Here is a 26,874-nt window from a genome sequence, read left to right as displayed (position 1 = left end):
AGTGAGAGACTTTATTTTGGGGGGCTACAGAATCACTGCAGATGGTGACTGCAGCCATGAAATTAAAAGACACTTGCTCCTTGGAAGAAAAGCCATGACCAACCTAGACAGCTTATTAAAAACCAGGGACTTTACTCTGCTGACAAAGGTCCATCTAGTCAAAGCTATGCTTTTTCCAGTAGTCATGTCTGGATGTGAGAGTTGGACCATAAAGAGCTGAGTGCCAAAGAATTGATGCTTTTGAACTGTGGTGTTGGGGAAGATTCTTGAGAGCCCCTTGGACTACAGGGAGATCCAACCAGTCCATCCTAAAGGAAATTAGTCCTGAATATTCATTGGTAAGACTGATGCTAAAGCTGAAACTCCAGTACCTTGGCCACCTGGTGCGAAGAACTGACTCATTTGAAAAGACCCTGATGCTGGGAATGATTGAAGGTGGGAGGAGAAGGGGACAACAGAGGATGAGATGGTTGGATGCCATTATCTACTCGATGAACATGAGTTTGAGTAAGCTTCAGGAGATGTTGATGGACAGGGAATTCTGGTGGTCTGCAGTCCATGGGGTCACAAAGTTAGACACAACTGAGCGACTGAACTGAATGGAAACAACCTGAGGGCATCACAGTCAGTCTTACACGTATTAACTATCTTTATTTTTCATTGTTGACATATATATTGCTCCAACTCCTAATATAAATTATAAGTATAATTTATATATAGTATATTTTAGGCTTCCCAGGCAGCGCTAGTAGTAAGGAACCCACCTTCCAATGCAGGAAACATAAGAAATGTGGTTCGACCCCTGGGTCAGGAAATCTTTGAGGAGAGCATGGCCACCCACTCCAGTATTCTTGCCTGAAGAATCCCATGGGCAGAAGAGCCTGGCAGGTTACAGTCCATAGGGTCACAGAGAGAGAGGACTGAAGTGACTTAACACACATACACACACACACACACAACATTTTTGGTGAGTCATAAGGTAATGAGAGGAACCACATATTTATTTACTTATTGCCATAAAGAATCTATAACCCAGAGATTTTCATCCATCCAGAGATATTCACAGGATGCAAGCCAATTTTGAAATGATGGGGAAGCTTATGAATAATAAACTTCTTGTACCTTTTGACATTTAAAATTATGTGTTACTGTTAGGCCTTAAAAATAAATGTTTATTAGATGAATATCATTTAAAGGAAATATTTTATATAAGCCATTTTCTTTTCAGTAATTCAGTTCAGTGATCTCTCAGTGAGCACTTGCTATAAGCCACACTGAGGAGACAAATATAACACATGGACTAAGCTGTCAAGGGCTTAAACACCTATTGATAGATAAAGAAATGCATAAAAATGGTCACTGTATAAATAAAAATATAAGTGATATGAGAGGTGTATGAAAAATAGAAGCAAGCAAGTAATTCTGACAGTTGAGTCAGATTAGACAAGGTCCCCTTGGATAAGATACTATTTGAGCTGAACCTTGAGGGCTGGGTAGGATTTGGGATGAGGACATTTGGCACTGGTTTAAGCACTCTGGAATCATGAAGAACTTGGAATAAGGCATAGAGAGATGTCAGTGTATGTGTAACTGGGTGATGACAAGTTCAGTGTGGTTATATTATGGGAGTTAGATTTGAAACTAGACTATTTTGAGCTCCATACTAAAGTGTCTGCAAGTGTTGGGGAAACAATGAAATTATATCTTAAAGAAGGGAGTGAAATGATTATGGCTGCAGTTTGATAATTGGTCACAAAGTATGAAATGGAAGTAGGGGATAGTTTGAAGACATTGGAGAAGCATATTTGTTGATCCACCCAAAGTAGTATATTAGAAGCAGAGAAACTGAAATGAGGTGATATTTCTAGAAAGACTTTTTTCCCCTAACTTTTACCGCACCCCCCCCCCCCACAAAGGGACACAGAGAAAGGATATATTTGTTTTTGTGTGTATGACTGTAAGTGTACAAATTTGATTTTGAATTTGAGTACCTACTGTTCTTTTTATTTCTTTCCTTATTTTGTTATGTCTTATTTCCTAAATGATTTTGGGAAACTTAAGGAGGAACTTTGAGAAAATCAATGAAGCTAAAATAAAAATAAAAACATAATAATATGGGAAATTGAAAATTAGAAGAGAAAGTCAATACCGGGGGACAATATACTGTGTAGATATATACTATCGACCATAAAGGCATAAACAGTAATGATTTGGTTCCATACTTGATTCTAAGCCTCCTATCGGCCTGAACAAGAATGATACTACCAGTTATATGTTTCTCACTGACCGTGAGGAAGAAACATGGAATAATACTTTCGGGTATTTACATATTTTCTTACCTGAGGCTTCGTATAGGGGTTAGTGTGAGTAGGAGAAAATATTCTTCAGGAGAGCAAATGCGGTAATGTTGTTTATATAAAGTTAGTTCTTAAAACATCAAGGCATTTGTTATATATTACTTTGGTGATCAAAAAGTACAGAGTTATAAGTAAAATATTTTGTATGTGTGCATTTTTTTCAATTAAAAGATGAAGTTTTAGAAGTAAAAAATATTGGCTACAGTAGTGTTTAAAGGACTTGGGGTAAAACCTTGGAGAATACCTACATGGATATGGAGGATAAAAGAACAGGATCCAGAAAGGGTCGATGAAATAGAACAAAGAGAGGAGAAACAAAATTCGGTACTATCGGAGAAAGCAAAGGAAAGGAGAGTTTTACAAAAGAATTGGCCATAACATGAAATGTAAGGAGATCAAAGAGAATGACTACTTAATTATTAGTATTAGTAATTAGAATATCATTAATGACCTTTTGAGAGAGTTGTTTCACTAGAATGGTGGAGGATGAGTGTGGGGGAGTTAGAGTGGCAGGATTTGAGAAATTATGTGTAGATATTCTTTCAGAAATGATAAGATCGTAGTTTGGCATAATTGGGATAGAGGAATTGATTGAACTGGAAGAAAGGGGAATAATGAATGTCCAAGGTCCAAGCGGAAGAAGGAGACAGGACCATATGTATGGAGGCTCGGGGATTATTTTCACTGAACTGGAAGGGGAAGAGAAACAGGTAATGATACTGAGGAACTTTATATTGGAAGGAGCTAAAGGAATTGGAAGGAATTTCCATCACAGGGCTCCTGTATTGCTTGATTTGAGGTAATTTGCAAAGTGAGTTGAAAGTATGTGTGGATGGGTATTCTATTTAAGTCATGACTCGCTTAAGTCAAAATATCATTTTAGAAGATATTTTTGAGATTATGAAAATGCCATTTCCTCGTTAAATATGTCATTTAAAAAAAATCAGGAATAATTTAGTTTGCTTTGTCTCTTTACAACCATTCAATTCCCACACAGATGTATTACTTTTTCCTTAAAAGACCAAATGGCTTTATAACAGTAAAGTGAAGGCTTTATACTAATAGGCTAAATAGAATATTTATGAGGAGTACTTTTTAGGAAAGTGCTGGAAAAATGACTTTTTACTGTTTTCCTAAAACATTTATAGTAACTTGATGAATAATGTTTTCCTAAAACATTTATAGTAGCTTGATGAATAATGAATGGGAATAATTTATAATAGCTACAGACCTCACTCAAATGCAACATTTGTTTATACTCCTACACAACAATTACATCATGGCTATGTTTCACATAAAAAGTCATGTATTTTTAACATTAATGTTGGCTAAAATAGGTTCATTTAACAGTATTAGAATCTTTTTTGTTTTAAGGAACCTCAGAGGACAGGATGTTCTAGAACATCCCTGAAAAGCATTCAACCACACATTGCTTCACTTCTATTTAAATTTTGTATTCAAAGGATCATGAGCCATATCAGGATGTAGTCTAAGTAAGCCGTGAACAAGTTGAGTAGCAAGATTAGAAACATTTCCACATCGCTGACAATGAAATAATGCTGTGCTTTTTATATATGCATAACTGAGAAATGTATAGAAACTAGTTTTATTTTGTAATTGAATTTTGTGGTACAGTGAGCAGGTTGCATTTTTAAAACACTAAGTTCCAACATTCAGAAGACGAAAGATCAAAGCATTTCTAAGTAGAAAATTAAATTTCAGTCAGTATTTTAAATAGACACATCCTGACTCCCTTCACAGACTGCTGTTGACCATATGGTAACTACAGACATGCCTCAAAATAAAATGGCCATATGTAGACTTTCAAATACTGACCTCATCCCTCAAGGGCCATATTTATTTAGAAGAGCATCTTAAACCATATCAAGTAAAATTAGGGTTGTGTCATGTTAAAAGATTAGAAGAATCTGTCTAATGAAAAATAATCACAAGTTAAAAATACCAAGGAAATAAGGATAGAGACCCACAGACATCTAAAAGCAAGGGCGCCTGAAGAAATGTCTTTTGAATTCTCTTTGCCCAGTCATTATACCCAGTAGCTTAACTATAAAAGCAGAATTAAAAGCTGTCTTATGCTATGGTCATCAAAATGGATTTAGTGAAAATGCTGAAGGGTTGATCAGCAGAAATGTTCACCATGTGTATCTGTTCTCAGGTTAGCTGGCCCTGGATGCAGATTATTTGCTGCTGCTGCTGCTAAGTCGCTACAGTTGTGTCCGACTCTGTGCGACCCCAAGACGGATGCTAGCTATGCTTATTGAACACATTTTTTTTTTGTGTCTGATTCTTACCATACCATTTCTAGAGTAGGATACGTGGAACTCACTTCTACCATTTCCTGCTGCCAATTGTTCTCTGTTGAAATTCTGCTGTAGTTTTTCAGAACTTGTAGTCTTGTGGGCATGTGCCTATGAATTAAACGAAAGCATGGAAGAAGGAACAGAATTGTAGCAATTTGAAAAAAAAATTATTTCTGTCTTTAATGATATCTCATTTTCCTCATCTAAGTAAGAGTGAAGAAGTGGTCAAAACAGGGCATTAGGAACTACATTTTTGCAAAGATTCTGTAATGGTGATCATTGTAACTACAAAACCTTTCTCTCTATGCATGTGTGTGTATGTGTAAATAAATAATACACACACATATATATACATATATACATATATTTATTTATATTCAAACATACATATGTGTGTATGTATGAGGAAAAAAGGAAGAGTTTAACAGTTTTAACACCCTTGTAGTCTACAGGAAAGCCCTGTTTCCCATAGGTGCTGTATTGTCTAGCATACCTCTCATGTCCAAGATTTGATTTAAACAAAACTCCTGGTGAGCATCCCTTCAGCATTTTCACTAAATCCATTTTGATAACCATAGCACAGGATAGCTTTTCATGTTGATTTTATGCGTTATACTGCTGTGTATAACAACTGGGCGAAGAAAATTTAAAAGACATTTTTCCAGATGCCTAAGCAGCCCTTAGTACTCAGGGATTTGCCTCAAGTTAATAAACTAAATTTTATTTGAGAGCTTTAGTTTTCCTTTGCTTTCCTTTGGATGTAGTACTATTTGATTGGATTTCACTGAGTGGTGAGTTGTAGTTCGGCTAGTATATATCATAGATTTATCTAAAATTATGATCTTGAAGGAAATCACCCTTATAGACCACGAATTCTGAAAATTGCATGCTGCTAAAAAAGGTCATTGAGATTTCTGAACCTAATACATGAAGAAACCTAAACCATGCCTTTACTAAGCTGAGCCCCTTCATTTAGATAGATGGATGGATGGATGGATGGATGGATAGATAGGTAGGGATATATATCACTGTATTTATAAATAGAAGTTTGTGAAAATTTATTTTTGAATTTTTTTGTTTTTTGTTCATTTAAATTACTTCATTTTAAAAGTATTTTAAACTCACCCAGATTTATTAATCTTTCCCACCTTTTGTAGTTATCTCAGTGTTCTTTCAGCTTTGCTTAAAGTAGCAAGATGAGTCGTTAGCACAGAAGCAATAAACAGATATGCAATTAAAAGAGCAATTCCTCACACAAATCCAATAGCTTTTTAAAAGTAAAACTAATATACCAGCTTGTTAATATGCATAAACTTCCTTTTCAATATTCACTTGCCTTAAGTATTGATCGCATGAGCAGGGGATGTTTAGTTGATTCCTCTAGGTCACAAAATATTTTGTGGAAAAGAAAGTTAAAGTGATTATTGTGGTACTATATTGTTCTTAGTATATCTTTCTGGAATAAATGAAGCTGTATTTATGCCAGTTAGCTGGTTTTATTGTTGTTTAAGTTGTGTCAGACCTGGGAAATATAATTTGTTCATTTGTAGGGAACATTTTATTGGTGATTGTTTTCTTCTGAAATTTTATAAACTGAGATGACTAAATATATCCTCTGCCCCTTTCTCTCTCTTTCTCCTTCTGAGACCCCTGTAATGTGAATATTAGTACACTTGATGCTACGCTGAGGTCTGTTAAACCGTCTTCATTTTCTGTCTTTTGTTTTTTTCTTTTATCTTTTTTTATGTTTAGCTTCAGTAGATTTCCAGAGCTCTGTCTTCTAGCTCACTGGTCTGTTCCTCTGTATCATCTAATCCACTGTAAATTCCTTCTAGTATATTTTTTATTTCAGTTATTATAGTCTCTATCAGTTTTTAGTTCTTAGTATTTTCTAAATCTGTTAAAAACTTCTACCCTCTTACTCTGTTCATCTATTTTTCTCCTAAGTTCTTGGAACATCTTTATCATCATGACTGTAAACTCTTTATTATGTAGATTTCTTGTTTTCACTTAGTTTTTCTTTGGGGGTTTTATTTTGTTTATTCGTTTGGAACGTATTTCGCTGTCACTTTATTTTGCCTAATTTCCTATCTTTATTTCTGTGTATTTAGTAAGGTGATTCTGTTTCACAGCCTTGGAGAAGTACCCTTTTGTAGGAGACATCCTATGTGTCCCAGCAGCCTACTTCACTCTGACTGCTAGAACTACATACTCTGTGGGTGCCCGCCTCGAGGGCTATGTGGGTTGTTCTGTTTGACAAGCTTACTGCTGTAGGTATTCTGTTAAGTATTTATGGCTTCTGGCTTGGTTAGTTGCCATGCCCAGCCTTGTGTGGAAACTGGCCCGAGGGGTCTCAGAGTTGTTGTTGGCATGCTGGTGGGCGGGGTAGGGCTTGAGTTCCCTGCCCTGGTGCCAGCCTGCTGGTTTGTGGGTTGGGTACTGACACAGCCTGTGGGCCTCTGGTGGTCCTGAGGCTCTTGTTCATCCCTTGATGGGTGGGATCAGAGCACAGAGGATTCTACAGCTGGTGCATACCCATTGGTTGGTGAGACCTTGACCTGGGACTTGTGCTGGGTTGGACAAAGCTCATCCTGGGGTCTCTGGTGCTAGGGCTCTGGGGGTCCCAGAATTTATGGGACTGCTGGTGGGTGGGTCCTGAGTCTCTAGTATCCTGGGGCTGGTGCCTGCCCACTGGTGGGTAAAGCTGGCCGCATGTCTGGTACAGGCCCACGGGCTGAACTGCATCCCGGGATCTCTGACCACAGGACCCTGTGGTTCCCAGGCCTAGTGTGTTGCCTGTTGTGTAGGGCTGTGCCTTGGGCCCTCTGGTGGACAAGGCCGTGTCCCAGGAAGTCTGTGGGCTCAAGGGGTCTAAAGGCAGCAGGCCTGTTGGTGGTTGGGGCTGTGTCCTTGTCTGGGTAGATGCTTGGCCTGATGCATCCCAGTTCGGGTAATAGCAGACTGGTAGGCAGCACTAGGTCCTGGATCTAATAAGCTGAGGAGGATTCCAAAGTGGTCCTTCTCTGCAATAGCACCCTTGTGTTAGAACAAGCTCCAGAAATGGCTGCTGCCAGGGTCTGGGTCCCGAGTGAGCTCTGGTAGCCTCCTGCCTCTCTGGAATGCTCTCCAGGATTAGCAAATGGATCTGGCTCGGGCTTCTGTCAAATTATTGTTTCTGCCCTGGGCACCCCCAGAGCATGTGAGACTTTGTGTGTGTCCTTTAAGACTGGAGTCTCAGTTTCCTCCAACCCTCTGGCTCTCCCAAAATTAAACCCTGCTGGCCTTCAAAGTCAAACATTTTAGGGGTTCACCTTCTGAGTGTAGGACTTGCTCAGACCCCCTCACTCCTTGGGGAGAACCTCTGTAATTGTAGTGATTCTCCCATTTGTGGGATATTCACCTTGGGGTATGGATCTTAACTGCACCATGTCTTCTGCCCCTCTTACCATCTTACTGTAGTTTCTTCTTCATATCTTTAATTGTAAACATCTTTTCTTTTTTTTCCAGACTTTCTCATCAGTAGTTGCTCTGTACGTAGTTGTAATTTTGGTGTCTCCAGAGGAGGAGGGATTTCAGGGTTTACCTACTTTGCGATCTTGGCCACACCTCAGAACATCTTTATTTCTTACTCCATATTTAATAACTATCACATATTTTTTAACACAGGAAGGATACAATTATTTTTCTTTATCTTTTTTCTTTTATAAGAGGTAACTGAAAGTAGGAAAAGAGAGTTGTGACAGGAAAACTGCTTTGGAATTAGAAAATAAGTATATTTACAACCTTAAAGATATGGCTCTTTTGTTTCTTGTTCCTGGATATTTTTGGAGTAAATATGATTTTCTGAGAATCATACAACAGAAAACACTGTCTCTTTCTTTTAAAATGTTATATTTCAAGGTCCCACATACGTTAGCAGCAGTCATGCTTCCAGAATCTGGTGGAACAGTCATGATTTTAGATATTCTGCCCCACTGTAAGATCATGGGCCCTTTAATTTGGCCTGATTTTTATTTTTTTGGTATCTTTATTCATGGTAACTCTCACATATAAGGCTAAATATAGCAAAAAAGAACAGTATGAAATATATGAATCATGTTTTAGATTTTCATCTTTATTCTCAATGGTACTTATTTGTTGAATGCTTGAATCTAAAAACAGATGTTAATAGAGATCTTTAAATATATAGAGAATTCAAATATCCATATGAACACATTTTTAATCAAGCAAGTAATTAATGTTTAGAACCATAGTTCATCTATCTTAAAATGTTTAATAGTAATGTAGAAATATGTAGATTCTAGAAAGGATACCTGTGATTTAAAACGAAAGCAGGGAAACAGGATTATTCCACTTTATCTGTGTTTGAATAGATAAATTCAATAATTTGGCAGTGTATATAATTGAGAAAAATGCCATTTATTACAGGAGCCTGTGATATAATTTTTATTGATTTATCACCTTGTGTTTATCAGTAATCTGTGTAGATGTGTACTGTTAATTATAGAAGATATAGAAATTATAAGTATAGAATTCACCTATTTTTTATGTTAACGAAATTCTTTGAATTATTTTATGGAATCTTAAAAATGAAGTCTCTTTGTTTGCCCTATGCAATTTACTGACTATTTTATTTAAAACTTTCTAATTGTATTCAATTATGGATAAATTCTATAGAGCTGATGGATGAAATCATAGCACCATTAGTTGAGTTTTGGTGCAATATACTACACGTGTATTATCACCTTTAATTATCAGAGCACAGTTGTGAAGTAGATGTTATCTCATATGAGGAATGTGAGACTCAGAAAGTGTAAAGAACCTGCCCAAGGTCACATAATTTCTATAGAACTGAGCTGGATTTGAATCTGGCTTTCCTTATATTTGGAGACTCTTACTCTTGCTACTGTTTGCAAATTGCTTGTTTAGGGGATCTATGCTTTGATTGCCTTTGGTTATATAGATACCTCTGATGAAGGAAATACTTTTAGAACTTAAAAATTCTTGGTAGTAACAAGAGTAAATTTTTGAAAAACAGTATTTTAGTAGCATTAAGTCCTATCTTAGAAAACAGTGTTTACTTTAGCAACTCAGAATAATAATGACTAGATTATTCAGTCTATGCATACAGGCCATAATGTACCATGATCAGCTCACGAGCATATATCTAAAGACAATTAGCGGAACACAGCAAATTGGCAAATTGATTCTTTAGAAGAATTTCAGGATGTATTGGCATAATTGCCAGACTGTGAAGCAATGATTGAACCACATGGGACTGAATTTATCAATAGCAGCAATCCATTCTTCCAAATAGAATATATGCCAAGCACCACCTTGTAATCACAAACATCATCTGCTGCACACTGGAGGAAAAAACAGCATGGCTGTACTTAGGATCTTAGTTGTTGTTCAATTGCTCAGTCGTGTCCAACTCTTTGCGACCCAATGGACTGCAGCACACCAGGCTTCCCTGTCCTTCACCATCTCCTGGAGGTTGTTCAGATTCATGTTCATTGAGTCAGTGTTGCCATTCAACCATCTCGTCCTCTGCCGTCCCCTTCTCCTCCTGCCTTCAAGCTTTCCCAGCTCAGGGTCTTTTCTAATGAGTCGGCTCTTTGCATCAGGTGGCCAAAGTATTGGTGCTTCAGCTTCAGCATCAGTTCTTCCAGTGAATATTCAGGACTGATTTCCTTTAGGATGGACTGGTTGGATCTCCTTGCAGTCCAAGGGACTCTCAAGAGTCTTCTCCAACACCACAGTCCAAAAGCATCAGTTCTTTGGTGCTCAGGCTTCTTTGTGGTCCAAATCTCACATCCATACATGACTACTGAAAATACCAGGCTTTGACTATGTGGACCTTTGTTGGCAAAATAATGTCTCTGTTTTTTAATATGCTGTCTAGGTTGGTCATAGCTTTTCTTCCAAGGAGTGAATGTCTTTTAATTTCATGGCTGCAGTCACCATCTGAAATGATTTTTGGAGCCCAAGAAAAGAAAGTCCATCACTGTTCCCATTGTTTCCCTGTCTGTTTGCCATGAAGTGATGGGGACAGATGCCATATCTTTGTTTTTTTGAATGTTCATTTTTAAGCCAGCGTTTCACTCTCTTCTTCCATTTTCATCAAGAGGCTCTTTATTTATTTATTTTTTCATTTATTTTTATTAGTTGGAGGCTAATTACTTTACAGTATTGTAGTGGTTTTTGTCATACATTGACTTGAATTAGCCTCAAGAGGCTTTTTAGTTCTTCTTTCCTTTTGCCATAAGGATGGTGTCATCTGCACATCTGAGATTATTGATATTTCTCCTAGCAATCTTGAGTCCAGCTTGTGAAGCCCACTCTAGTATTCTTGACTGAAGAATCCCATGCACAGAGTAGCCTGGTGGGCTGCAGTCCATGGGGTCACAAAGAGTTGGACACGACTGAAGTGACTTAGCATGCATGCACGAACCCATATTGAGGAGGGCAATCTGCTTTACCCAGTCTACCAATTCAAATGTTAATCCTATGTAGACACACCTTCATAGGCATATCCAGAAACAATATTTAATCAAATATCTGGGTACTCTGTAACCCAGTCAAGGTGACAAGTAAACTAACCATAACACATAGTGTATGCCATGAAGCTAACTATCTCTAATCTTCATAACTGTAAGTTCTACTACACTGTCCACTTAACTGAGGAGGAGATAAAGGCTTAGCAAAATTGAATAACATGTGAAAGACCTTACCAACGGCTGAGCAGTGGAGCTGGAATTTCCATGACGACCTGTGCAAGTACTGTCCACTGCCATGCCGTCTCACCAAGGACACAGATAAGCGCCAAGCAGGACAGTAGAGAGCTGGGGAGGGCACAGAAGCAAAAGCAAGAATTTTCTTGATATTTTGTGGAAACGACTCAGGTGTATATTCATTAATTTTCATTAGAATTTGGCAGCTCACTGGATATGGGAAGTTGGAAGAGGGAATGATAGCCAAATGACACTTTTTTTTTTATATCTTGTATTAATATGAAATTAGGTAACATAGGTTTTGGGGAGAGAAAAGATGACTTCTCTTTACATGTCCTTAAGCTTGCACACCCTTTCTGGGTTCTTCCCTATTCCTCAGTTTCATAATACTTTACATGTTCCTCTGTTAGATCCCTTAAACTCGTGTGCAGTAGCTTGTTTCATTTCTGTGTGTGACTCCCTCCCCACCCCAATATTATGAAGTCTTCCAGGGCAGAGCCTCTTTCTGTTTCTGTACCTAGCAAAGAGTAGGCTCATGGTTGGTGCTTCAGGTGTGATAAGTGAACTAGGGAATATTTGGTCTGAGAGGCTGCAGAGACTAACAGAGTTCCAAGGATGCAGAGTATTTGAAATAGCTGTTGTGGGAATGTAATTGAAAGCCAACTCAAGATGAATGGATATCCTCTGGCCAGCATGGAGGGCCTGACTCATAGAAATGCTTAATTTGGCATCAAACCAGGATGGCCTGTTTTCCTAATTATTTGTAAATGATGCTCAACTCCCTAGATATAGAAATGGAGAAAAACAGATTGAAATGAATAATTTGAAATAGATAACTTGAGAATTAAGGCTGGGGATAATGGAAGTTCAGTTCAGTTCAGTTGCTCAGTCATGTCCAACTCTTTGCGACCCCATGAGCTGCAGCACACCAGGCCTCCCTGTCCATCACCAACCCCCGGAGTCTACCCAAACCCATGTCCATTGAGTTGGTGATGCCATCCAGTCGTCTCATCCTCTGTCGTCCCCTTCTCCTCCTGCCCTCAATCTTTCCCAGCATCAGGGTCTTTTCCAATGAGTCAGCTCTTCACATCAGGTGGCCAAAGTATTGGAGTTTCAGCTTCAGCGTAAGTCCTTCCAATGAATACCCAGGACTGATCTCCTTCACGATGGACTGGTTGGATCTCCTTGCAGTACAAGGGACTCCCAGGAGTCTTCTCCAACACGACAGTTCAAAAGCATCAATTCTTCGGCACTCAGCTTTCTTTATAGTCCAACTCTCACATCCATACATGACCATTGCAAAAACCATAGCCTTGACTAGATGGACCTTTGTTGGCAAAGTAATGTCTCTGCTTTTTAATATGCTATCTAGGTTGGTCATAACTTTCCTTCTAAGGAGTAAGCGTCTTTTAATTTCATGGCCGCAGGCAAGTAAGGCCATTAAAAAGATGAAAGAAAAAGAAGAGATTGAGGTCTCATAAACACCAAGTATGTATATTCCTATATCTTGAAAGTGCTTTAGTTTTGTGTTTTGTTACTCATCGTGTTCATGTTTGTTAGTTTTTTGTGCTAAGGACAATCAGCTCATTTAAGTATACATATAAAGTTTCTTGACATTTATGGCATGAACAGAAGTTAGATCAATTCTCAGCCCTACGTACCATACTTATTAGTTTGTGACCTTTGGATAGTTGCCTAAACTCTATGTGCTTCTTTCCTCATTCATAGTACATGTTCTTTCTTATTGGTAAGACTCTTTTGATGATGAAAAATGATTCATAAGGCATGAAGAGCTATTGAAATACTAGGAGATTCACTGAGATTTGAACAGGTGCCTAATACTGTTGGTGTTACAGACTGAATGTTTATGTCGCCCCAAAATTTATATGTTGAAGCTCCAAATGCCTGATGGGACGGTATTTGAAGATGGGACCTTTGGGAGGTAATTAGTTTAGTTGAGGTCATGAGAGTAGGACCTTCTCTCATGAAGAAAGCAGACACCTCTCTATCTCTCTTTCTCTCCCCCTCTCCCCACCCCACCTCCCGCCTTCTTCCATCCCTCCCTCCTTTCCTCCCTTCCTTTTTCTCTCTGCACATGTACTGGTGAAAGGCCATGGGAGCATACAGTGTGAAGATGGCCCTCTGCAAGCCAGGAAAAGAGCTCTCTCCGGGAACTGAGTCTGCCAGCACCTTGACCTTCGGGTCCCTGGCCTTGGGGACTATGAAAAATAAATGTCTGTTGTCTAAGCCACACAGTCTATGGTATTTTGTTCTAGCAGCTCAAGCTGATAGAGGTACTTGGTGATTGATAAAATAATTAAATATGACTGCCCCAAACATGCACTGGTAGTAGCTAGATATCAGACTGTCAAGCTTTTTTGCCTGGTTGGGGAGAAGACTTGGAAATGGTCATTGAGCTTTGGGGTCACTGTGGCCAGCACACTTTCTGTCTCCTGAAAGCTTGCAGGGTATGAGAATGGCCTTCTCTAGCTGCCTTCAGAAGAAGATGTGGTGTTGCATCCTTAACTGTGCTTGATTGTAGCCCAATCAGTAGGGTCTCAGATTGAGGAGCAGAGAGAGTAATATTTGAAGCTGAGCATTGATTATCTTGTCCCTACTGAAGGCCCTACTTTCTCCACAGAGGCATCCTTCCCTATAACAATTTAGTCTCTGAAGACTGTTAGCAGTGAGGAAGCCTCTCACAGATTGCATCTGCAATTTATCAGACATACGTTCTACTTGTTCTTCCTTAAGTTTTCTTTAGTACATGATAAAATACATACATACACACACACACACACACACATATATATAAAACAGCAGAAAGAGGTTAGTAAGAGCAAGGAAAACCTTGAAGAACTTCTAAGGATCCTGCATCCTTGGCAGTTCTCACTTGGTTATCTCACAATTGACTTCAATGGTCCAGTTTAAACAAATGCTGTTGTTTCTTCTAATTAATAACTCCTCTGTGACCTTATTTTAGTGACGGTCATGGACTTTGAATATCTGAATTTTCTCCTTACCATCCATTTCATCATTTCAGTCCTCTGGACATCTAAAGTCTCTTTATTTGTGAAGTTATGAGGTCTTTAGCAGCTCTATTGAGGTATAATTTACATACAATAACTGGCCCATAGATAAGGCTTGTAATTTGAGAAATTTTGATACATGTATATACTGTGAAACCCTCACTACAATCAAAATAGTGAACACGTATCCATGCCTCTCAAAGACTGCTTTGTCCCCCTTTGTAACTCTTCCCTCCATATGGAACCACTGGTCTACTTCCCGTCAAACCACTTCCAATTAGCAGAAAGTTCAGAGTACTATGAATTCAGTATTTTAAATAGCTTATAAGGCTATATATAGTCAAGCTGTGTCTTGAGATAGCTTTGGAAGATTCTCTTTTAGGTTATTTGTCTGTTATATCCAAGATGTTGAATATAATGCCATAAAGTTGTTCATAATGCTCTTTCATTATTCTTTAAATATCTGTAGATATCTGTATTGATTTTAGTTCCTTCATTTATGATGTTGGTGATTTGTGTCTTCTCTCTTTTTTTTCCCTGATCTTTTCCCATGGGTGCCACAAACTTGGTAACGTAAAACAATAGAAATTTGTTCTCACAGTCTGGTTCAAAGTAAGTTTTGCTAGGTTGAAATCAAAGTATCTTCAGGGCCATGCACCCACTAGAGACTCCAGAGGGAAATCTGTTTCTTGCTTTAAAAAAATATTTATATATTTACCAGCATTCCTTGGCTTAGGGCTACATCAGTTCAACATATACACTCATGGTCATATTGCATTCTCCTATTCTGTCTGAATCTCTTTTTGCCTCCCTCTTATAGAGTTACATGTGATAACTTTTAGGCCCAAATGTAATAATCCAGGATAATCTTCCCATATGCAAAATCCTTACTCACATCCACAAACACTGTTTTTTGACATCTGAGGTAACATTAACAAGCTCTAGGGATTAGAGGATATATATCTTTTGAGGGGCCATTATTCAGCCTTCCACAATCTGGCTCAAAGTTTATCAATTTTATTGATATTTTCAGCAAGCCAGATTTTGGTTTCATTTGATTGATTTTTTTCTCAGTTGTCTCCTTATCTATTTAATGGATTTCCATTCTGATCTTTATTATTATTTTATCTTGTGCTTTTGGGGGGTTTCTTTTGTCCCTCTTTTGATTTTGTAAGGTGGAAGCCGAGGTCATTGCTATAAATTTTCCTGTATTCTACTTTAGCTCCATTTCACAAATTTTTCTATGATGCATTTTCATATTATTTTAGTTCAGAATACTTTCTAATTTCCCATAATTTGTTTGATCCATGGAAATTTGTTATTCAGGTTCTGATCTGGGGGGAATTTTCCAATTGTCTTTCCATTTATTGATTTGTATGTTAATTTTATTATAATCAGAGAACATTCTCTGTATGACTTGAATCCTTTTAAATTAATTGAGACCAGTTTTAGAGCTCAGAATATAATCTATCTCAATAAATGTTCTAAGACATTTAACATGCATTTACTGTTGAAAAGAACATTTGTTCTATAGGATGTTGTCTGAATGTTAGGTCAAGTTTGTTTATAGTGCTGTTGGTGTCTTCTGTATCTTTGCTGATTATCTTTGCTTAGCCTACTTTTGCTATTACTCAGAAAGAGGTAATGAGATATCTAAGTACAACTTTGGGTTCTTCTGTTTTCCCTTGCAGTTGTGTTTTTTGCTTCATGTATTTTGAAGCTTTTATTAGGTGCAAAGACATTTAGGGTTGTTATGTCCTTTTGCTAAATTAAACTCTTTATCATTACAAGTTGTACTTTCCCACCTTTTTGCATGCCTGGTAATTTTTTATGGTATGCCAGATTTATTAAATTTTATCTTACTGTTGAACTTGGTTCTGGGATGCTACTCACTCACTTGGAAGCATTTGAGTCTTTAATTTAAAACTGTTTTAGATGGTGTCCAAGCAATGTTTAATCTTGAACTAAATATATATATTACTGAGGTAAAACTCTTCTGAATATTCTTCCTTATGCTAGTCTTCTGTAAATTCCTGGAGTTCATTTACTGTAGTTCTTTCCTGCTACTCTTTCCCCTGCCTGGGGTGGTTTCTTCACAAAACGTTTACTGATCAGTCCTCAACTGAAAATTCAAAGAGTCCTGCATATCTCCAGTGTCCTCTCTGTGACCCTCTCGTCTCTCCAGCCCTCTGCCCCGTGAACTCTAGTTACCTGGGTCCTGAGTGGCATTGTTTCAACTCAAGGTGGCCGTCAGCTTGCCTGGCTTCCCCTCCGCATCCTGCAGCCTCCTGTATTACTGCCTGAATGCTTTACTCCAGATTTTAGCTGGGGCATTTGTAGGGTTCATCTCATTTACTTCCTGAATCTCACGAGTCGTATTCTTTGCCTCCTCATCATGTGAAGTATTGTTTCATGCATTTTTGCGTGGCTTTTTAATTGTTGCATATTGGAGGTAAATCTGGTAACTGTTACTTCATCTTATCTGAAAGTGGAAGTCAGGACCTGGAATTTTATACAAAGTGTGGTCTAGTGCATTTTTTAATCATACCCGGAGAAACTTCTGTAGGCACAGCTTCTTCATAGTCAGCCTGTCCACAGGAATGGCTACACTCTTCAGACCGTCCTTTACAGCCCTGCCCCCAGAGCCCTGCCACAACTGCATGACCACTGTGAAAGTTAGTGATACTTAGTATGAGGTGTTCAGAATGATGGAAAAGATGAACCCATTTGGAGTTTTTGCCTGTATTGTTTACTTTGTATTATTTTTTATATTTTGCATTTCCATTTTGCTTTAGTTATCTAGAGGTTTTAGTTTTTATTATGTGGGAATTTCTGTTTTTCAAAGACAAATGTTTTGTTAACAATAAACTGTGAAATGTTTGTGTACATAACATGTTTTTAATTACAAAACTCAAAAGGAATTTTATAAGTAGAACATGACAGTTTAAATTTTCACATTCTACCAATTAATATATTTGAATATTTCTTGCCTCATAGCTTGCATGAAATGAAGATTAATGGTTTGCATTCATGAAGTTAGTTTTACTGCCTGCTAAAGCTTGGTTTATAATTTTAATGAAAGAAAATTCTTTAAATCTGTTTATGCATAATCAGATGTACAGCTGCTATGACCAAAATTTATCTTTAAAAAATATTTCAGTATAATAAAGGAACTACCATTGTTTATTATTATCAGGAATTCCAAACCAAAAGAAAGTCTAAAACCCAGATGTAACCATATGTTTTAGCTGTAACATTGTTTTTCATTTTTATTGGAGTATAGTTGATTTAAAGTATTGTGTTTGTTTCAGCTGTTCAGCAAAGTGAATCAGGTATACATATATATATATCTACTCTTTATTAGATTCTTTTCCCATATAGGTCATTACAGAGTTTTGAGAACCTATGTACAGTAGGTCCTTATTAGTTATCTATCTTATATATAGTAGTGTACATATGTTAATCCCTGTCTCCCAATTTCTCCCTCCCTCTGTTTCCCCCTGGTAATCATAAGCTTGTTTTCTATATCTCTGACTCTGTTTTGTAAATAAGTTCATTTTGTAATTTTTTTTTAGGTTCTACATGTAAACAAAGTCATATGATTTTTGTATTTCTCTGTCTGACTTAAATTATTTCAGTGTGACACTCTCTAGGTCCATCCATGTTGCTGGAGAAGACATTATTTCATTCTACTTCGTGGCTTAGTAATATTCCATTGTGTGTGTGTGTGTGTGTGTGTGTGTGTACCAGATCTTTTTTATGCATTCCTCTGTTGATGAACATTTAGGTTGCTTCCATGTCCTGGCTACGGTAAATAGTGCTGTAATGAACATTAGGTGCATGTACCTTTTCAAATTATGATTTTCTCCAGATGACAGGATCACATGGTAGCTCTACTTTTAGTTTTTTTTTTGTTTGTTTTTTTTTTTTTTTACTTTTAGTTTTTTAAGGATCCTTTATACTTTTCTCCATATGTACCAATCTACATTCCTACCAACAGTGTAGGAAGGTTCTTCTCTCCACATCCTCTCCAGCATTGATTGTTTATAGATTTTTTTGATAGTGGCCATTCTGACCTATGTGAAGCTGATACCTCTTTGTAGTTTGATTTGCCTTTCTCCAATAATTAGTGATCTTTTTGCGTGTGTTTTGGCCATCTGTATGTCCTCTTTGGAGAAATATGATCTTTCATCCACTTCTTGATTGGATTGTTGGTTGTTTTTAATTTTTTTATATTCAGCTGCATGAGCTATTTGTATATTAGATTAATCCCTTGTCAGCCGCTTTGTTTGCAAATATTTTCTCTCATTATATGGTTGTCTATTCATTTTATTTACAGTTTCTTTGCTGTGCAAAAGCTTTTAAGTTTAATTAGGCCCCATTTATCTTTTTTTTTTTAATAAAATAAAGAGATATATCAAAACAGATCTTGATGCAATTTATGTCAGAAAGTGTTCTGCCTGTGTTCTATTCTTTCTATAGTATCTAGCCTTCACTTAGGTCTTTAATCAATTTTGAGTTTATTTTTTGTGTGTGGTGCTAGGGAGTGTTCTAACTTTATTCTTTTACATGTAGCTGTCTAGTTCTCCTAGCACCACTTACTGAAGAAACTTTCAGTTCAGTTCAGTCACTCAGCCATGTCTGACTCTTTGCAACCCCATTGACTGCAGCCTGCCAGGTTTCCCTGTCCATCACCAACTCCCAGAGATTGCTCAAATTCATGTCCATCGAGTTGATAATGCCATCCAACCATCTCGTTCTCTGTCATCCCCTTCTCCTCCTGTCTTCAATCTTTCCAAGCATCAGGGTCTTCTCCAGTGAATCAGTTCTTCGCATCAGGTGGCCAAAGTATTGGAGTTTCAGCTTCAGCATCAGTCCTTCCAATGAACATTCAGGACTGATTTCCTTTAGGACTGACTGGTTTGATCATGCAGTCCAAAAAGTCTCTGCTTTTAATAAGTTGTCTATGTTGGTCCTAGCTCTTCTTCCAAGGAGCAAATGTCTTTTTTTTTCATGGCTGCAGTCACCATCTGCAGTGATTTTGGAGCCCAAGAAAATAAAGCCTGTCACTGTTCGCATTGTTTCCCATCTATTTTCCATGAAGTGATGGAACCAGATGGAATGGGAAAGACTAGAGATCATTTTAAGAAAACCAGAGATATCAAGGGAACTTTTCATGCAAAGATGGGCACAATAAAGGAAAGAAAATGTATGGACCTAACAGAAGCAGAAGATATTAAGAAGAGGTGGCAAGAATAAACAGAAGAACTATACAGAAAAGATCTTCAAGACCCAGATATTCATGATGCTGTGATCACTCACCTAGAACCAGACATCATGGATGGGAAGTCAAGTGGACCTTAGGAAGCATCACTACGAACAAAGCTAGTGGAGGTGATGGAATCCCAGTTGAGCTGTTTCAAATCCTAAAAGATGATACTGTGAAAGTGCTACACTCAATATGCCAGCAAATTTGGAAAACTCAGCAGTAGCCACAGGACTGGAAAAGGTCAGTTTTCATTCCAATCCCAAAGAAAGGCAATCCCAAAGAATGCTCAAACTACCACAGAATTGCACTCTACTCACACACTAGCAAAGTAATGCTCAAAATCTCCAGGCCAGGTTTCAACAATATGTGAACTGTGAACTTCCAGATGTTCAAGCTGGATTTAGAAAAGGCAGAGGAACCAGTGAGCAAATTGCCAACATCTGTTGGATCATTGAAAAAGCAAGAGTTCCAGAAAAACATCTCCTGCTCTATTGACTATGCCAAAGCCTTCGACTCTGTGGATCACAATAAACTGTGGAAAACTCTTAAAGAAATGGGAATTCCAGACTGCCTGATGTGTCTCTTGAGAAATCTGTTTGCAGATCAGGAAGCAACAGTTAGATCTGTACATGGAACAATAGACTGGTTCCAAATCAGGAAGGGAGTACGTCAAGGCTGTATATTGTCACCCTGCTTATTTAACTTATATGTAGAGTACATCATGAGAAATGCTGGGCTGGATGAAGCCCAAGCTGGCATCAAGATTGTGGGGAGAAATATCAATAACTTCAGATATGCAGATGACACCACCCTTATGGCAGAAAGTGAAGAAGAACTAAAGAGCCTCTTGATGAAAGTGAAAGAAGAGAGTGAAGAAGTTGGCTTAAAACTCAACATTCAGAAAACTAAGATCATGGCATCCAGTCTGATCACTTCATGGCAAATACATGGGGAAATGGTGGGAACAGTGGCAGACTTTATTTTCTTGGGCTACAAAATCACTGCAGATGGTGACTACAGCCGTGAAGTTAAAAAATGTTTGCTCCTTGGAAGAGAATTTATGACCAACCTAGACAGCTTATTAAAAAGCAGAGACATTGCTTTGCCAACAAAGGACAATCTAGTCAAAGCTATTGCTTTTCTAGTAGTTGGGTATGGATGTGAGAGTTGGACTATAAAGAAAGCGGAGTGCGGAAGAATTGATGCTTTTGAACTGCGGTGTTGGAGAAGACTCTTGAGAGTCCCTTGGACTGCAAGGAGATCCAACCAGTCCATCCTAAAGGAGATCAGTCCTGGTTGTTCATTGGAAGGACTGATGCTGAAGCTGAAACTCCAATACTTTGGCCACCTGATGCAAAGAGCTGACTCATTGGAAAAAGACCGTGATGCTGGGAAAGATTAAAGGTGCAAGGAGAAGGGAACGAACAGAGGATGAGATGGTTGGATGGCATCACTGACTCAATGGACATGAGTTTGAGTAAATTCTGGAAGTTGGTGACAGACAGGGAGGCCTGGTGTGCTGCAGTCCTTTGGGTCGCAGAGAGTTGGACAGGAATGAGCAACTGAAATGAATGAATGAATGAATGATGGAACCAGATACCTTGATTTTCGTTTTTTGAATGTTGACTTTTAAGCCAGCATGTCACTGTCCTCTTTGACTTTCCTCAAGAGGCTCTTCAGTTCCTCCTCACTTTCTGCCATAAGGGTGGTGTCATCTGCATATCTGAGGTTATTACTATTTTTCCTGGCAATCTTCATTCCAACTTGTGTTTCATCTAGCCCAGCATTTGCCATGATGTCCTCTGCATATAAGGTAGTTAAGCAGGGTGACAGTATACATCCTTGACATACTCCTTTCCCAATTTGGAACCAGTCTGTTGTTCCACGTCCAGTTCTCACCTCCTTTATCATAGATTAGATGACTGTAGGTGCTTGTGTTTATCTCTGGACTTTATGTTCCATTGCTCTATATTTCTGATTTTGTGCCAGTACCATGCTGTTTTGATTCCTGTAGCTTTGGAGTATAGTTTAAAGTCAAGGAACCTAGTTACTTCAGCTCTGTTTTTCAAAACCCAGAATTAAAAAAAAAAAACAAAAAAAAACTAGGAAATAAATATGTGATGTTGTGTGATAATTTATCTCTTGATATTCTGGCAAATAAAATTTTAACCCTAATTTGTCATCATTTTCTCTTTATTTTTCTGCCCTCCCAAATCAGTATTGCTTAAACTGTCTGTCAAGTCATGAAACAGGTTAATAGAGAAAATAGATACATCTATCCAAAGATTATGATAGATTTCTTGCAGAAGACCAGTTTCTCATCTGTGGAGTTTCCTAAAAGCTGAAAAAGGGGCTTGGGTTTTTGTTGTTGTTGTTCTGTTTGTCACAACATCATAGTTGTTGTCTTTAAATTTTTTCATGGTATATAAAGTAAATTATATTTCCTTTCTTGGATCACATTCTTGTCGTGGCAAAAGGGCTTGCGTAACTCAATGAAGCTTTGAGCCATGCTATACCAGGCCACCCAAGGCAGATGTGTCATAGTGAAGAGTTCTGACAAAACATGGTCCACTGGAGGAGGAAACGGCACCCCATTCTGTTATCCTTGCTGCAAGAACCCCATTAACAACATGAAAAGGCACAGATATATTACAATGGAAGATGAGCCCCCCAGGTGGGAAGGTGTCCAGTATGCTACTGGGGATGGATGGAAGGCAATCACTAAATACTCCCAAAAGAATTAAGTAATGGACCAAAGCGTAAGCAATGCTCAACTATGGATGTGTCTGGTGGTGAAAGTAAAGTCTGATTCTGTAAAGACATAGGATCCTGGGTGCTACAGTCCATGGGATAACAAACAATCAGCTACAACTTAGCCACTGAATAATCTGAATTTTTTGATTTATGGAAATAGGTAGATATTTATGTGATGGTATGCACAGTCCTTATTTTGTGGCTCATTCATAGATTTCTAAGTTTGCAGATGAGCCTGCTTTTCAGAGAACTGATCCAGATATATTTCTATTTGTCATAAAATTTACCTATTTGAAACAACCTTCTTAAAACTTTACTTAAATATAAAACAATTTGACATTTATAATACTCTTAGCCTGCTTTCTAAATGGGTATGTACAGTCTTACCATCTAGAGACAAAATTGTTGGAAGTCAATCAAGTCTTCATGTGATTATAATCATTCCTATGTAGAGATGAATATCTTCACCCAGTAATGCTCAATACTAATTAATGCTCTGTCTTGACATGCTGTATTAACTTTTATTGCTGAGACAATAGCACATTCTATTCCATTTCTATGAACTGGAATATTAGATTTCCAGAAGATTCCAAAATAGTGAAATTTTCTCAGATTTTTACCTGATTTGGTTTCATTATCAGCATCCGTTCAGTCGCTTAGTCGTGTCCGACTCTTTGTGACCCCATAAAACCGCAGCATGCCAGGCCTCCCTGTCCATCACAAATTGCTCGAGTCTACCCAGCCTATGTCCATTGAGTCGGTGATGCCATCCAATGATCTCATCCTCTGTCATCCCTTTCTCCTGCCCTCAATCTTTCGCAGCATCCAGGTGTTTTCAAATGAGTCAGCTCTTCTCATCATGTGGCCAAAATATTGGAGTTTCAGCATCAACATCAGTCCTTCCCATGACTTGGTTTAGGGTTTACTTAAAAAGAAAAAAAAAGTAGCCTCCAGGAAAAATTCCTCCAATGAAGCAATTAACATCCTAGTGATCGCAGGCTATTTCTCATACAACAGGAATACCAAAGGTCCTTTTAGTCAACTCTGGCACCGTAATGACACTCTACAGCATGCCTCTGTGAAGTTGTAACAAGCACTTCTGGGAATAGAAGGGGCACTTTTGGTAGTTATGTCCAAATGATAGGCCTCAGTTGGTTAGTTACCTTACTTAAGGCCTAAGGGTTCAGATCTAGAGCTTTTCAGAATTGGTCTAGATTCTGATATAGAGACACCCATTTTGAAAGCCCATTTATATTTTGAAATTATCATTGAATACCGCTAGGAAACTATTAAAAAATCTAGAAATATCATACATATACCTATATAAAATAGATTTTAAATTTTATCTCTATATCATCTTTTGGGTATTTTTATTAATAATATTCATTTCAGTCATAACTAAGTCTGATATCACAGTCAGATTCCTTAACTTTAGTTAAATACATTGGAACGAATTTTGTTACTTTAGTCAGATAAATTGTAATAAATTCTGTTCCTTGTTTAATTGTTTTTTAATGAATGCCATTCTTTCAGTTGATTAAAGCAATTTTTCCAGTGACTTTGTAAGTTGTCCTACATTGAGTGGATTTTAAATAGTAATTAATTGCCTGGGAAGCAGAAGAACAGAGTGGTTATTACAGCTCATAGGAATTTAAGGGAAAAAAATTTCTAACCATTACAGTTTTGTAGATCTTCCCCCTAGTATCCATAAAATGTTTTAACTTGAATTCTCTCTCTTTAATTTTATAGTTTCAACTCAAATATAAACTGTTTTCAAAAATATATTATGCACCTACTTCTATAAAAGTACACACGTTCTATTTTTAAATGCCAAGTTGTGTTGATTCCATAGAGATTTGGGGAAATTTATCCTAATGGGAATAATTACTGTGGGAGCTAAAAATAATAGATGTGTCCTTCTTTTTCCTTCTTTTTTTTTTAAAAAGCTGGACCTGTGATCTTCAGAATGCTGAGTTATCCCCCAACTCGTCGAGCGTTAATTGTGGGTTGTGGTCTACAAATGTTCCAACAGCTCTCAGGCATTAACACCATCATGTATGTATTTCTCTCTGACTTTTTATTGAAAAGATTGTGAGGAATTATTTTATATGGAAAACAAATAGTAGGACTCTTGGTGATTTGTTTTTATTAAATGTATAGAATTCTCCTTTGGGGAGATACTTAACTGTACAGTGTTTAACAGTCTTACCAAATTTTAACTAAAAGAGTGACTTATTTTGTTCATTGTAATTATTGGCTTTATTTGATTTCTTAGAATTTCTTTTTTATGCCATCAATTAGTTTCTTTTATTTTGAGCTACTAAATGTGTCATTTTTCATAAGCTATTTCTTGATTCTCATTAAAAAGTAAACCAAAGGGTAAACCTGGCATTTATTAGAGATCAGTGGACACACAACTAGTTCATTTCCTTTTAGGGCAGTCAGTTACAATGCAATGTGATAAGAACATTAATAGAAGTATGTCTTTTACAACTAGAGTACAGTGGACCAGGGATGGACTGGGAGCAAAGAAGTAGGGAATATACCAAAGTTCCACGTTTTCTAGTTTTCACAGTAATTCTCAAAGTTGTATGTGTGTTGTGGGTGAAGCAGAGTGAAGAGTGGGTGTTCTACCGTATTTCATTCATTCGATGTTAAACCCATTTTTGATGGTTGATTTTGTACTAGGTACATAGCAGTGAATACAGGAGACATGGTTCTTGGCCTAATAGTGTATACAGACTGGTGGAGGAAACAACACATTAAATAAATTCACAATTTAATACAGAATTTCAAATTGTCATAAGAACTACGTAAGATTGTTCCAAGAGGAGACTTTTAAGATCCTAGGTGACAGAATATGGGTTAGAGAAAAGTCATGATTTTTGCTGAGAATCTGGTTATTGGTGAAAAGCTCCTGTGTTCTCAGAAACTTTCCCCTATACATACTGGTTAAAATTATTCATTAGAAAAATACAAATTATGTAAAATTGGATTTTACCTAGTAAACCATTTGTTTTGGGGACTTTTGATTTTTTAAATTACTTGGGTTATAATGAATTATTCAGTGGTAATTTCAGAAGAGTGAAGTAGTTAAAGTAGTAACTAGGGCCCAAGGACCCATTAGATTAAGTTGGAATTGATTAAGAAACTCCAACTTGAATATATCCATACCCTTTGTGAATTTGACTTTAATGGTAATCCTTGTTAGCCATCAGCTTTCTGAGCTACATTTTAATATTGGTTCTCTCCTCCCCTCTAACATTTACTTTCATCTTTTCCTCACCATTATCATATCTTTTAAGCTTATCTGTCAGTATAGCACCTAGCATTTTTGTTCCTGGACGTGGCATACCATGACTTTTCTGAGGCACATTCACTGTCCTTAGTGTGGTAATGGTATGGAATTGTAGCAAGGCTAGCACCAGTCTTTCAAACAACGCAATGCAGTAATAATCCTATGTACAAATCTAGTTCATCAACCTAATTTAACATCTGTCCTATTTCTGAAAATCTTTTGTTTGTTCTACCCTTTTCTTGGCATTTAAATTTGACAAGTTTAAAGCGTAGAAAGTGAATTTTTGTTGTGCTTTTTTGTAGTCCTGTAAAACAAGGATCACAGACAGGGCCAATCTAATTGGTGGATGAGGTGAAGTCAGTGTGTTCCTAGTTGAAATGATTGTTGTATGACAAGTCCACTTGTGATATCTAATGTAAAATGTGCTGATTCAGGTTTTCAAATTTTAATAAAGTGTTTATTTCTCCAAATTCTCAGTCTTTTCACAGTGAGATCAAGTGATATGACTGTAAGGATCCTGATATTCCATAAGATGTATGATAGTCATTAATGTACTTTGCTTGTCACAAACTAATAGGTAATGTCTTCAATACAGCTGTTGCTTGTAGTTGAGTATTAATCCTGGAAAGTAAGAATAATAAAATAAGGTAAATTATGGTTAATTTTATACTGTGTCTACATGATGCAGAATAGCTGGCAACTCCCTGCAGACTTAAATTTAACCTTAGTATTAGAGTTTAGAAGACTAGACACTTATATGATGTTACCCATGCTAAGTAACCATTGGTTTTTCGTAGTACATAACTTCAGACATTCATATTTTAAGCCCATAAAACTGTAAATCAATTCGTCTGCTGATGGGCATCTAGGTTGCTTCCATGTCCTGGCTATTATAAACAGTGCCGCGATGAACATTGGGGTGCACGTGTCTCTTTCAGATCTGGTTTCCTCGGTGTGTATGCCCAGATCGGGTAGAGAGGGAGGTGGGAGGGGGAATCGGGATGGGGAATACATGTAAATCCATGGCTGATTCATGTCAATGTATGACAAAAACCACTACAATATTGTAAAATAATTAGCCTCCAACTAATAAAAATAAATGAAAAAATAAA

General features: G+C 37.5%; 1 protein-coding gene across 2 annotated transcripts in view; it reads left to right on the top strand.

Moving 5' to 3' along the window:
• Window positions 1-26,874, top strand: part of SLC2A13 (solute carrier family 2 member 13) — a 482,259-nt gene that overhangs the window by 184,912 nt on the left and 270,473 nt on the right. For both annotated transcript variants that reach the window (XM_043446759.1, XM_043446760.1), the window contains exon 4: window positions 24,411-24,519. In XM_043446759.1, the coding sequence (XP_043302694.1) occupies window positions 24,411-24,519 (109 nt within the window). The remainder of the gene's footprint in view (window positions 1-24,410; window positions 24,520-26,874) is intronic.

This window comes from Cervus canadensis, chromosome 25 (assembly GCF_019320065.1).
Source record: "Cervus canadensis isolate Bull #8, Minnesota chromosome 25, ASM1932006v1, whole genome shotgun sequence".
Classification (NCBI taxonomy): domain Eukaryota; kingdom Metazoa; phylum Chordata; class Mammalia; order Artiodactyla; family Cervidae; genus Cervus; species Cervus canadensis.
The sequence above is the reverse complement of the archived record's forward strand: the minus strand, read 5'-3'. Positions and strand labels throughout refer to the sequence as shown.